This window comes from Elephas maximus, chromosome 3 (assembly GCF_024166365.1).
Source record: "Elephas maximus indicus isolate mEleMax1 chromosome 3, mEleMax1 primary haplotype, whole genome shotgun sequence".
NCBI classification, from domain to species: domain Eukaryota; kingdom Metazoa; phylum Chordata; class Mammalia; order Proboscidea; family Elephantidae; genus Elephas; species Elephas maximus.
This window is the reverse complement of record NC_064821.1, coordinates 13,557,512-13,571,277: the sequence shown is the minus strand read 5'-3', so window position 1 is coordinate 13,571,277 and position 13,766 is coordinate 13,557,512. Positions and strand designations below refer to the sequence as shown.

The 13,766-nt window shown below is 41.9% G+C and overlaps 2 protein-coding genes across 2 annotated transcripts in view; one reads left to right on the top strand and one right to left on the bottom strand.

Moving 5' to 3' along the window:
* The window catches only part of ZNF558 (zinc finger protein 558), a 386,595-nt gene that overhangs the window by 257,172 nt on the left and 115,657 nt on the right, over nt 1-13,766 (bottom strand). The window lies entirely within an intron of this gene.
* Nucleotides 456-13,766, top strand: part of LOC126074015 (zinc finger protein 883-like) — a 34,847-nt gene continuing 21,536 nt past the window's right edge. Inside the window, exons 1-2 of the mRNA XM_049881356.1 lie at nt 456-774; nt 5,366-5,614. Of these exons, the coding sequence (XP_049737313.1) occupies nt 5,612-5,614 (3 nt within the window). The 5' untranslated portion in view covers nt 456-774; nt 5,366-5,611. The remainder of the gene's footprint in view (nt 775-5,365; nt 5,615-13,766) is intronic.

The window sequence follows — 13,766 nt, the reverse complement described above, 5'->3', positions numbered from 1 at the left end:
CTCTCTCCAAGTTCCTCGGCTCTTGGCGAGATCTACTGGGTTTGCACAGTCGGTGCCCTGCTCCTGGGCTGCACCTTGTCCGTAAAGACGTGATATGCAAGCGGAGACAGCCTGTGAACAGAAGCCAACACTTCAACTTCCAGAACTCTAAATATCGGCGAATATTTATAAGGAGCAAACAAATTATTTCTCTAAACAACATGGTAAATTTTTTTCAAATGGGCCAAATATGCAAATACCAACTCTTTCTGCTCCCCAAGTGTATTAGAAATCTGACTGCTCAAATGTGCCCTTAAGCTTATATACGCATATCAGAAAACCTAGAGTGGACAGACCTTAAGTCCAAGGCGAAAACACTGGACCCTACGGTCACTAGGTGGCGCCCTCTGGGTCTGCTCAGGGAACGCCTCCCTTTGGCACCTAATGTCCCAGAAACCCGAAGCGGAAGTGCGAGTCCTGGGGCCGGCAGCCGCGTTTGGTCACGTTCCCGTGAGGTAGTTGTGGTGTCTGCCAGAGTCCTTCCTGGTCCGGTGCCCCTGTCCCGGGGTCTGAGGGCGCTGTCACCGCTCTCCCGCGCAGTGCTGGCCTCTCCGCCCTCCCGGGCTGCTGCAGAGCCGCGCGACTCCCCGTACCGCGCTGTGCCCGGGCCTCCCGCCGCCGCCGCCGCCGCCTGTCGCCTGTCGGAGAAGCCGGCCCGGGCCGCCCGCGCCCTCCGGGACCGCAGCTGTGCTCTGCGCGGCCTGGGCTGCACCTTGTCCGTCGGTGCACTGACAGGTAGAGTCGTGTCAGTCCTCGCTGAGCAAGTGTGGTTCCCAGACCAGCAGCGTCAGCCTCACTGGGAGGTTGTGAGAAATGCAGAGTCACGGGCCCCACGGAAGCCCCGGGTGGTCAGCCTGAGTCTCAGTGCCCTGCGCCCCCTCCAGCCGCCGCTCACCAGGCTCCCCTCTCATTTCTGTGCTTCATTTAAGCAGGACCTTTGTTAAATATTGCTGCTGAGACAAAAAGTAGGTTTATGGGGAGGAATATATTCACTCCTATTTGAAGGGTTGTAGGTGTTTAAGGTAGATGAAGAATTCAGAACCCTGAGTTGGAACTGGTACGTGAATTTAGGACCATATTTATTCCAATTTCAGGAGGAGAATATTTTCCAAGAGGCACATTTCGAGAAATTGCTTTGGCTGTAAGGCAGACATTTCCGCCATGATTGTATGAGAAACAATATGGTCAACTATGATATGGTCTGCTGTAAAATGTAATGTGGGTGAACAAGCTTGATGTAGGTGATGAGGGATTTATAGAGGTCACACACCCTATGTTTGTCCAAGATATTAAGGCTTGGCTGAGGCAGGATCTGGGCGAATGCTGGTGAGTCAGCCACACAGTTTTTACTACCAAAGAGCCACGCTTCTTACTTAGTAGGTTAAAATCTTCTTGGAGCAAAAGCCATGTATATTCCCAGTGTCAGAACAGTGAATATTAGGAATGAGGGCAAAATGGGAGGCAGTATAATAAAACTAATCAAAACCCCTGAACAGATCCTAGAGGGCCAGCCACACTACAGTGTTACAAAAAGTACTTTATCTTTGTAAAGATTATTTTTAGGAAGTACTCTTGTTTCAATAAATGTGAAATGTGCAACTATTCGCAAGTCATGAATTATAATAATCTCTTGATGCCTGAAATTTTTAATTTGATGAAGTCCAATTTATCTCTTGTCTTTTTTTGCTTGTGCTTTTGGCATTATATCTAAGAACCCATTGTTAAAAACTAGTATGTGGAGAAAATAAATGTTCACATTTTTTTAAATTGTGAAACATTACATGTTTCAAAATTTTTTCAAATGCCTAGAGGAAAAATGATCATTAAACACCACTGAAATGTCAAATCTGTAGAAAAATGTAGTGCATTTGTTTTTCTCTTTCTAATTCGGGTATCCTTAGAGAGCGAGATTCTCTAAGTACTCCCTTTTTGGACTGGAGTTCCCTTGGAGCCATGACTGGTAGTGTAATCACTTCATGTCAAATTCAAGCCCTCATCAAAAACTACTGAATTTTTCTAGTTCAGAATCTAAGAGTTGCCCCTCAGATAACACCCCAATATTGGCTTACATTTCCTAAAGGCCTAATACGTGACAGAACTATGCTCTTCCTTCCCTCTAGCTTGAGGCTTCAGAAGTGAGAATGGGGCCTATTTCAGAGACCACAGTTTGATTCTTTGTTTCCAGGAGGAGGCAGCCCACAGGTTGAGATATGGGCTCTTGGGTACCAGTGGACTCAGACCAAACCCTTCCCAGAGTTCACCTGGGGCACTGTGGGCTGTGTGGCTCTGAAACCTAACATGTCCGAAATGGAGCTCTCCGTTCTTACCCCAGCAAGTCTACTTCTCACCTGGCTTTCCCATGTCAGTAAATGGCACCAGCACCCATTCACTAGATTGGGAGATAGACTCGGTCCACCTTTATCCTCTTTTTCTCTCATCCTCCACCTTCAGGAAAGCACCAAGTCCTGTCGGTTTAAACCCAAAATATAACCACCATCGTCAGGGCTACAGCCTTAGTCCAAGCTACTCTGAGAGAGGTCCCTTAGGAGAACAGCCTCTGAGCTTTCTCCTACTTTCTCTCTTTCTCATAAAAAGTATAATCTCTACCCAGCAGCAAGAGGCATATTTCACAAATGTATACCAAGCAAGCTATCAGTCACGTACAGAATAGAATCCACATATTTTAGGTTGCTCAACAAGATCCTACATGTTCAGGCTTATGTATGGCTCTCTGACTTAAATTTATAATGCTTACCCTCATGTTAAGTAAGCTCTTGACACATTTTTTAAAAGCTTTTACAAAGATGTCAGGATTTTCTCTGCCTTTGTCCTCTACATCAGGTATTTCCTGTGGTTAGAGGAAAACTTTTTACTATAGGAATCCCATTATTCTCCTAAGTCAGGTCTAACTGCAAATGTCACCTCCTCAGAGAGTCTCCCCCGCCCCTCAGTTATTCTAACTCATTTCTCTGTTTAAATATCATTGCAATTTTCAGAATGTGGTAACTGCAATTTAGGTTGACATTAACCGTAATCAGGTAAATACAACCAAATTGTATTGAATGTTACCTTTACTTTTATCTACTCTATTTCCCTAGTGACAGGCTTCCAGAAAACAAAAAAGCTGTGAAGCTTTGCGTTGTGGTAATGGCAGCTTTCTCACCCTTTCTCCTCCCTTGGTCATTTTTGGTTCTGGTGAGTCCCTTAGAGTTGTGATGTCCACTAACTAGCTGTGGCTATTCACAGTTAAAATTAATTAAATCAAAAAGAAAAACTTCACTTCCGTAGTTGCATTAGTCACGTTTTAAGTGCGAAATATCCACATGTGGCCAGAGGGCTTCCATATTGGTCTATGCAGAGACAGAACAAGCTTCTTTTCAAAGAAAGTTCCACTGGGTAGTGCTGCTCCACAGTATATACAATGGATGGCAATCTGTGTGTGTGATTATTCTGTGTGTGACCCCAATTACCTATGTCATAGGCTGGAAAGAACAAGAAAACAAAATATAAATTGTCTGCCTGTAGATTTACAGTCTAGAATGGGAGACAGTTTTAAATAAATAATGACAAACCAGGGACGTGTTGATACCTGATGTAAAAGGACCTAACCCAATAGTCAGGTTAAAATGGGTTAGACTACTTGAAAGGGAAAATCATTTAAGTGAAAATTCATAAAATTAGTTGGCTTCAGCTGTATACATGGTTAGCTGTGTACATGAGCAGGGTTGTTAGCATGTGTGATGGGTGGGCGTAGAAAGAATATTTCAGTTGGGAAAAGTGAGTGTGTAAATATTTGAGGCAGCAGAGAATGCGTTATTATCTGTTGCTTGATAAAAGTTAGAGATGATTGGAGCAAAGAAAACAAAGTGTGGGTTGCAGGTTGGGGGTTGTCGTGTGAGCCAGACTGGAAGAAGCAATGGTAGCAAGTTGTTAAGAGCCACGCTGACTACTCTGGGCTTTTTGAAGGGCAGCGGGCAGCCACTGACGGGCATGAGGCAGGGATGGATGTGAGTATATTTGTGATTTAAAACGGAACACTCCAGTTCTTGTGCTGCAAATAGATTTTGGAAAGACAACCATGAATGAATGATGTCAACCAGGAGCTTGTTATGAACAAGTTAAGGAAAACTGTGAGGTGGCCTAGACACGGAGATTGTGGATCAGGAAGATAGTGGGTGACATGATGTAGATGTAGATGGTTCAAAGGGCACCTCAGTTGATCGAATGCTCATTCCTTGAGTTACAGGCTATAGAGCCGTGAATGCTTCTCAAAGTTGCATGTGGATGTGGATAACCAGGGCACATTAAAATGCAGATTTTTATTTAGCAGGTCTGGGGTGTAGCTTGAGAGTCTACATATCTAACAAGCTCCCAGTTTATGCTGAAAGTAAGCATAGAAATAAAGTTGTGAATTAAAATTAGTGCTGTGAGAGAAAATAATAAAGTGAAAGATAAAGGGGAGACACTGGTATGATGGTCATGCAAGAGAGAGAACATTTATACTGACATCAAGAAATAAAAGAGTGGGAGTCAGCTGGATGGGGGAGCTGGGGGGGAAGGGGGATGGGAACAGAGGCGGGAGAGGGCTCCTTAGAGAAAACTTAATGATTTTCTGATTCGTTTGTTGATTGATTTATTACAATGCTGAAAGAGAAAGTGTTAGGAATCCTCCCAGATTTCCTGAAAGCTGTGGACTGGTGGTGTCAATGACTTGAGAGCCAAAAAACAAAACAAAACTCAGGGGGTAATAATGAAATTGCAAAATCAATATGAAAAACACTGATCACATATTACAATGGTATATATGAAATGAAAGTTAAAAAACAAAAGCAAAGCTGGGTAGAAGAGATTTAACTGTACATAATTAAAAAACATGATGAAGCATGATGAGTGCATTCACCAAACTTGAAGAATATGTTGTCCCTGAAAATTCACCCACATTGATACCAAATAGCAGTGTATGTGTTGATCTACAAGGGGCAAAGTTACGTAGGTGAGCAAACAAACTCATCTGTGAACCCCTGAGTCCCTGGAGAAAATCAGGTTCAAGCTTTCCAGCCTTGCCCTGGATGCTTCTCTGGGATAAGTAAATTCCTCCATCTGTGATCTTGTTACCAAAAGGAAGAGGCTGAGTAGCTGTGTGAAGAATGCAGGTGTGTGCTCTGGAAGGCTGGAGCCTGTTCTGCCTTAAACAGCGAATGCCCTCAGGGTGGAGCATTGCCTTGAGACTGGGAGGAAGTCCTGCTCAGGGAAAGAGCTGCAGGCTAAGGACCTGTCACTCCCCCCTTGCTCAACACTGTCTCCTCCCCATCTTCTTCTATTTCAGGTCCCAGATGTGGCACAGGGAGAACTAGTCCAGTCTCAGCAGCTGGGTACCCAGGGTGACCACCTTGCACATCCTTGCTATCACAAATAAGGTTACAACTGCTCTGACTGGTGTGTGGACCAAACACCATTCATCAGCCTCCAGTCTGCCCAGTGGCTCTGCTTCCACTCCCATCCCTCTCACTGAAGTGGCTTCTTGAGCTCTGAGAGGACATTCACTTAACTTCCAGAAGCTGCAGCCAGAGAAATGGTGAGTACTACAGAGAACTGGGTAATTCTTAGTGTAAGGAGGGGGGGAGGCTAAATCTGATTTGGTGGGGGACCAGCTGTGTGCTTTGTGCTCTATGTTTCTATGAGGTAAAATGTGGCAGAGGAGGCAAGTCCCAGGTGGCACCCTAAGGCCCTGCTCCACTGTCACTGGGCCCTTCCTCTATACATATGTGGTGTTTGAAGCCTTCAATGCCTGGGATTACCTTTCATACGTGACTCTCAGAGCCGTCATCATGGGGCCTTACGTCCCCACCCTGGGCCTCAGGAATCTGTGTTGAACGACAGAATGTCCCTAAGAAGAGCCTGAAGATGGAGCACCTCTGGCTGAGGAGCCTGAGCCCCAGGCCCTCCAGAGCTATCCTGTCCCCTCACTGCAAACAGTGTTCCTCCCTCAGGCACCGGAGCCTTTTCTGTGCAGTTCTGAAGCCATAGCTCCACCTCTCATATGGGCGATGGGGTAAAGAAAGGGAGAGAGAGTTATTTGGGGAAGAACCCTGACTCTGTATGGGTTCTACATGAGGTTGGCACCCTCATGACCTCAGCACAGGAATGAGCCAGGAGAGTGAGTCCAGCTGGATCATGTCTGGGGTCTCCAAAACTATCAGTTTTTCCAGTGGGGAAAAGTTTTGCTCGCGTCTTTCAGGTGAGCGAGAAGCATGATACCCAGCCTAAGTCCCTGCGTTCCCAGGCTCCCTGTGCCTAGAACTGGTATTACATTTCTAAAATTTCTGACTGCTCCCCACAGTCTGGGATTAAAATCTAAACGTGTGTGTGTTTAAGTTTTATTGTATTTTAGGTGAAAGTTTACAGCACAAATTAGTTTTTCATTAAAAAATTTTATGCACAAATTGTTTTGTTACATTAGTTGCAATCCCCACAATATGCCAGCACTCTCCCCCTTTCCCTTTCCACCCTGGGTTCCCTGTGTCCATTCACCCAGGTTTCAATCCCTTCCTACCTTCTCATCTTTGCTTTTGGGCAAGTGTTGCGTATTTGGTTTTGTGTATATATATGTATATGTATATATATATGTATATATATATATATTTTTTTATTGTGCTTTAAGTGCAAGTTGACAAACCAAGTCAGTGTATCATGCAAAAACTCATATGCACCTTGCTATATACTCCTAGTTACTCTCCCTCTAATGAGACAGCACACTCCTTCCCTCCACTCTCTATTTTCGCGTCCATTCGGCCAGCTTCTGCCCCCCTCTGCCCTCTCATCTCTTCTCCAGACAGGAGCTGCCCACATAGTCTCATGTGTCTACTTGATCCAACATGCTCAGTCTTCACCAGTATCATTTTCTATCCCATAGTCCAGTCCAATCCCTATCTGCAGAGTTGGCTTTGGGGATGGTTCTTGTCTTGGACTTACAGAATTTCTGGGGACCATGACATCTGGGGTCCTTCTAGTCTCAGTTAGACCCTTAAATCTGGTCTTTTTACAAGAATTTGGGGTCTGCATCCCACTACTCTCCTGCTGCATTAGGGGTTCTCTGTTGTGTTCCCCGTCAGGGCAGTCATCGGTTGTAGCTAGGCACCATCGAGTTCTTCTGGTCTCAGGCTGATGTAGTCTCTGGTTTCTGTGGCCCTTTCTGTCTCTTGGGCTCATAATTACCTTGTGTCCTTGGTGTTCATCATTTTCCTTTGCTTAAGGTGGGTTGAGACCAATTGATGCATCTTCGATGGCTGATTGCTAGCATTTAAGACCCCAGATGCCACTCTCCAAAGTGGGATGCAGAATGTTTTCTTAATAGATTTTATTATGCCAATTGACTTAGATATCCCCTGAAACCATGGTCCCCAAAACCCCACCCCTGCTACACTGGCCTTCGAAGGGTTCAGTTTATTCAGGAAACGTCTTTGCTTTGGTTTAGTCCAGTTGTGCTGACCTCTCCTGTATTGTGCGTTGTCTTTCCTTTCACCTAAAATAGTTCTTATCTACTATCTAATCAGTAAAAACCACTCTCCCTCCCTCCCTCCCCACTCTCATAACCATCAAAGAATATTTTCTTCTCTGTTTAAACTATTTTTCAAGTTCTTATCATGGTGGTCTCATACAATATTTGTCCTTTTGCAAATGACTAATTTCGCTCAGCATAATACTTTCCAGATTCCTCCATGTTATGAAATGTTTCATGTATTCATCATTGTTCTTTATTGATGTGTAGTATTCCGTTGTGTGAATATACCATAATTTATTTATCCATTCATCCATTGATGGGCACCTTGGTTTCTTCTATCTTTTTGCTCTTTTAAACAGTGTTGCAATAAATATGGGTGTGCATATATCTGTTCATGTAAAGGCTCTTATTTCTCTAGGATGTATTCCAAGTAGTGGGATTGCTGGATCATAATGGTAGTTCTATTTCTAGCTTTTTAAGGAAGTGCCAAATAGATTTCCAAAGTAGTTGTACCATTTTGCATTCCCACCAGCAGTGTATAAGTGTTCCAGTCTCTCCACAACCTCTCCAACATTTATTATTCTGTATTTTTTGGATCAATACCAGCCTTGTTGGAGTGAGATGAAATCTCATTGCAGTTTTGATTTGCATTTCTCTAATGGCTAATGATCGTGAGCATTTCCTCGTGTATCTGTTAGCTATCTGAATGTCTAGTGAAGTGCCTGTTCATATCCTTTGCCCATTTTTTAATTGGGTTATTTGTGTTTTTGTAGTTGAGTTTTTGTAGTATCATGTAGATTTTAGAGACCAGACACTGATCAGAAATGTCATAGCTAAAAATTTTTTCCCAGTCTGTAGGTAATCTTTTTACTCTTTTGGTGAAGTCTTTGGGTGAGCATAGGTGTTTGAATTTTAGGAGTTCCCAGTTATCTGTTTTCTCTTCTGCATTGTTAGTAATGTTTTGTATACTGTTTATGCCATGTATTAGGGCTCCTAGCGTTGTCCCTATTTTTCTTCCATGATCTTTATCATTTTAGATTTTATATTTAGGTTTTTGATCCATTTTGAGTTAGTTTTTGTACATGGTGGGATGTATGGGTCTTGTTCCATTTTTTTGCAGATAAATATCCAGTTATGCCCCCACCGTTTGTTAAAGAGACTGTCTTTTCCCTATTTAACTGACTTTGGGCATTTGTCAAATATCAGCTGCTTATATGTGGATGGATTTATGTCTGGATTCTCAGTTCTGTTCCATTGGTCTATGTATCTGTCATACCAGTACCAGGCTGTTTTGACTACTGTGGCAGTATAATAGGTTCTAAAATCGGGTAGAGTGAGGCCTCCCACTTTGTTCTTCTTTTTCAGTAAGGCTTTACTCATCCAGGGACTCTTTACCTTCCATATGAAGTTGGTGATTTGTTTCTCCATCTCATTAAAAAATGTAATTGGAATTTGGATGGGAATTGTGTTGTATCTATATATGGCTTTTGGTAGAATAGACATTTTTACAACGTTACTTTTTCCTATCCATGAGCAAGGTATGTTTTTCCACTTATGTAGGTCTATTTTGGTTTCTTGCAGTAGTGTCTTGTAGTTTTCTTTGTATAGGCCTTTTATGTCTCTGGTAAGATTTATTGCTAAGTATTTTATCTACTTGGGGGCTGCTGTAAATGGTATTGATTTGGCGATTTCCTCTTCAGTGTTCTTTTTGTTGGTGTAGAGGAATCCAACTGATTTTTGTATGTTTATCTTGTATCCTGATACTCTGCTGAACTCTTCTATTAGTTTCATAGTTTTCTTGAGGATTCTTAAGGGTTTTCTGTGTATAAGATCATCTGCAAACAGAGATACTTTTACTTCTTCCTTACCAATCTGGATGCCCTTTATTTCTTTATCTAGCCTAATTGCTCTGGCTAGGACTTCCAGCACAATGTTGAATAAGAGTGGGGATAAAGGGCATCCTTGTCTGGTTCTTGATCTCAAGGGGAAAGGGCATCCTTGTCTGGGCCCTAATCTCAAGGGGAACGCTTTTAGACTCTCTCCATTTAGAATGATGTTGACTATTGGCTTTGTATAAATGCCCTTTATTATTTTGAGGAATTTCTCTTCTATTTTGCTGAGAGTTTTTGTCACAAATGGGTGTTGGACTTTGTCAAATGCCTTTTCTTCATCAATTGATAAGATCATGTGGTTCTTGTCTATTGTTTTATTTATATGATGGATTACATTAGTTGTTTTTCTATTGTTGAACCATCCCTGTATACCTAGTATGAATCCCACTTGGTCATGGTGAATTATTTGTTTGATACGTTGTTGAATTCTATTGGCTAGAATGTTTTTTGAGGATTTTTGCATCTAAGTTCATGAGGGATATAGGTCTATAATTTTCTTTTTTTGTGGTGTCTTTACCTGGTTTTGGTATCAGGGATATGCTAGCTTCATAGAATGAGTTTGGGAGTATTCCATCCTTTTCTGTGCTCTGGAATACCTTTAGTAGTAGTGGTGTTAGCTCTCCTCTGAAAGTTTGGTAGAGCTCTGCAGTGAAGCCGTCCGAGGCAGGGCTTTTTTTTGTTGGGAGTTTTTTAATTACCTTTTCAATCTCTTGTTATGGTTTTACTTAGTTGTTTTACCTCTGTTTGTGTTAGTTTAGGTAGGTAGTGTGTTTCTAGAAATTTATCCATTTCTTCTAGGTTTTCAAATTTGTTAGAGTACAATTTTTTGTAGTAATCTGATATGATTCGTTTAATTTCCAATGGGTCTGTTGTAATATCACCCATCTAATTTGTTATTCAGGTTATTTGCTTCCTCTCCTGTTTTTCTTTTGGCAGTTTTGCCAGTGGTTTATCAATTTTGTTAATTTTTTCAAAGAACCAGCTTTTGGTCTTATTAACTCTTTCAGTTGTTTTTCTGTTCTCTATTTCATTTAATTCTGCTCTAATTTTTATTATTTGCTTTCTTCTGGTGCCTGACGTTTCTTTTGTTGCTTTCTTTTTATTTGTTCAAGTTGTAGGGATAATTCTTTGACTCTGGCCCTTCTTTCTGGGTGTGTGCATTTATTGATATAAATTGATCTCTTAAGCACTGCTTTTGCTGTATCCCAAAGGTTCTGATAGGAAGTGTTCTCATTCTCATTGGATTCTATGAATTTCTTTATTCCATCCTTAATGTCTTCTATAACCCAGCCTTCTTTGAGCAGGGTATTGTTCAGTTTCCAAGTGTTTCATTTCTTTTCCCTGCTTATTCTGTTACTGATTTCTACTTTTATGGCCTTATGATCAGAGAAGATGCTTTGTAATATTTTGATGTTTTGGTTTCTTCTAAGGCTTGCTTTATGACCTAATATGTGGTCTGTCCTAGAGAATGTTCCATGTGCGTTGGAAAAGAAAGTATACTTGGCTGCTGTTGGGTGCAGTGTTCTGTATATGTCTGTAAGGTCAAGTTGGTTGATTGTGGCATTTAGATGTCCTGTGTCTTTATTGAACTTCTTTCTTGATATTCTGTCCTCCGAAAGTGGCATGTTGAAGTTTCATACTATAATTGTGGAGCTGTTTGTCTCACTTTTCAATGCTCTTAGAGTTTGTGTTATGTATCTTGCAGCCGTGTCATTGGGTGCATAAATATTTAATATGGTAATATCCTCCTTTTATATTGTCCCTTTGATCATATAGTATCCTTCATTATCCTTTGAGGTGGATTTAACTTTAAAGTCTATTTTGTCAGAAATTAATATTGCCACTCCTGCTCTATTTTGATCGTTGTTTGCTTGATATTTTTTTTCATCCTTGGAGTTTTAGTTTGTTTGTGTCTCCAAATCTAAGGTGTGTCTCTTGTAGGGAGCATATAGACAGATTGTGTTATTTTATCTATCCTGCCACTCTCTGTTTCTTTATTGGTGCATTTAGTCCATTTATGTTCAATGTAATTATGGATAGGTATGAGTTTAGTGCTGTCATTTTGATGTCTTTTTGTGTGTTGTTGACAGTTTCTTTTTCCCGTTTAATTTTTTGTGCTGAGTAGTTTAAATGTTGTCTTTTCCTCCTATTTGTTGTTGTTGATTTTGTTTGTGCTGAGTCTCTATTTTTTTCTTGTATTTTATTTTGGTGAGTAGGACTGTTAGTCTCCTTTGTGGCTACCTTAATATTTACCCCTATTTTTCTAAGTTTAAACCTAACTTTTATTTCGCCTAATCTTCCTCTCCATATGAAAGATCTATGACTACATTTCTTAGTCCCTCTTTATTGTGTTATGTTGTGTGCTTTTACATAATGACATTGCTGTTTCCCTGTTTTGAGCTTTTTTTTTTAATTTTTATTGTGCTTTAAGTGAAAGTTAACAAATCAAGCCAGTCTCTTACACAAAAACTCATATACACCTTGCTACATACTCCCCCAGTGAGACAGCCCAGTCTCTCCCTCCATTCTCTCTTTTCATGTCCATTTCGCCAGCTTCTAACCCCCTCCACCCTCTCATCTCCCCTCCAGGCAGGAGATGCCAACATAGTCTCAAGTGTCCACCTGATCCAAGAAGCTCACTCCTCACCAGCATCCCTCTCCAACCCATTGTCCAGTCCAATCCCTGTTTGAAGAGTTGGCTTTGGGAATGTCCTGTCCTGGGCCAACAGAAGGTCTAGGGACCATGACCACCGGGGTCCTTCTAGTCTCAGTCAGACCATTAAGTCTGGTCTTTTTATGAGGATTTGGGGTCTGCATCCCACTGCTCTCCTGTTGAGCGTTTTTTGTTGTTGTTGTTTTGTTTTTAACCGTGATTTATTTTTGTGATTTCCCTCTCCGAATTGACATCTGGTTGCTCTGTCCAGTGTCCTAGTCTTGGGTCGATACCTGATATTATTGATTTTCTAAGCCAAGAACTCCATTTACTATTTCTTGTAGTTTTGGTTTAGTTTCAAATTCCCTAAACTTCTGTTAATGTGGAAATGTCCTAATTTCACCTTCATATTTGAGAGACAGTTTTGCTGGATATGTGATTCTTGACTGGCAATTTTTTTCCACTTTATATAAGTCATCCCATACATAGCCTTCTTGCCTGCGTGGTTTCTGCCAAGTAGTTTGAGCTTATTCTTATTGACTCTCTTTTGTAGATGACTTTTCATTTATCCGTAGCTGCTGTTAAAATTCTCTATCTTTGGTTTTGGCAAGTTTGATTATAAAATGTCTTGGTGACTTTCTTTTAACATCTACCTTACGTAGAGCTCAATGAGCATCTTGGATAGATATCTTCTTATTTTTCACAACATCAGGGAAGTTTTCTGCCAACAAATCTTCAACAATTCTCTGTATTTTCTGTTATTCCTCCCTGTTCTGGTACTCCAGTCACTCGTAGGTTACTTCTCTCGATGGAGTCCCACATGATTCCTAGGGTTTCATCATTTTTTTAAATGCTTTTATCCACTTTTTCTTTGAATGTATTGGTGCCACGTGCTTTATCTTCAGTCTCACCAATTCTCCCTTCCAGTTGCTCAATTCTGCTCCTCTGATCCCTTTTCCTGTTTTAATTGAGTATTTTATGTGCTTCCATTTTCCTTCCACAAAAAGGGGAAAAAATACAGGTGTTCCTTGCTTTTTGAAAGTTCACTGTACGCCACTTCACTTTTAGAAAGGATCTTTGTTGGTGTCTGTTTTTGCTAACCGAGAGAAATGTGAGGAGGATTTTTGCTTTCACCAAAAAAGGCAAAAAGCAGAAATAGGGTTCCAGCATTTGTTTTGCAGTGAGCTGTTAAAGCGGAAGCACGCACCCTAGTCAGTGGAAGTGGTGTTGTCCCTACCTCCGGCTTTCCGCAGCTCCCTAAGGGTGGGAAATGGGCAGCACCGCCAGTCTGCAACCACCCCTACCTGTTCGGTGACCGTCTCCTTTCCTCAGCACACCCCTTCCCCACTAAACTTCTTTTGTCTACCCCCCTCTTTTGAGGCTCCTAGGCAGGGCATGATCCACAGTCTCCAGCCACCCAGAGATTCGTGGGCAGACAACAAGGGGGCTGGTCTCCACCCTCTCCACCTAGAGAGCCTGTAGTGGGGGCATCCTGGAGCTGGGCCAAATCGTCCCCCTCCCCAGGATGTGCTATCTTCTGACTCAGTCTGTCTCCTCATGCCTGGAATCCCAGGTGCTGGTAAGGGTGGGGAGGTGTCATGGATTGAATTATGTCCCCCTAAAATATCTGTCAATTTGGCTAGTCTGTGATTCCCAGCATTGTGTGATTGTCCACTATTTT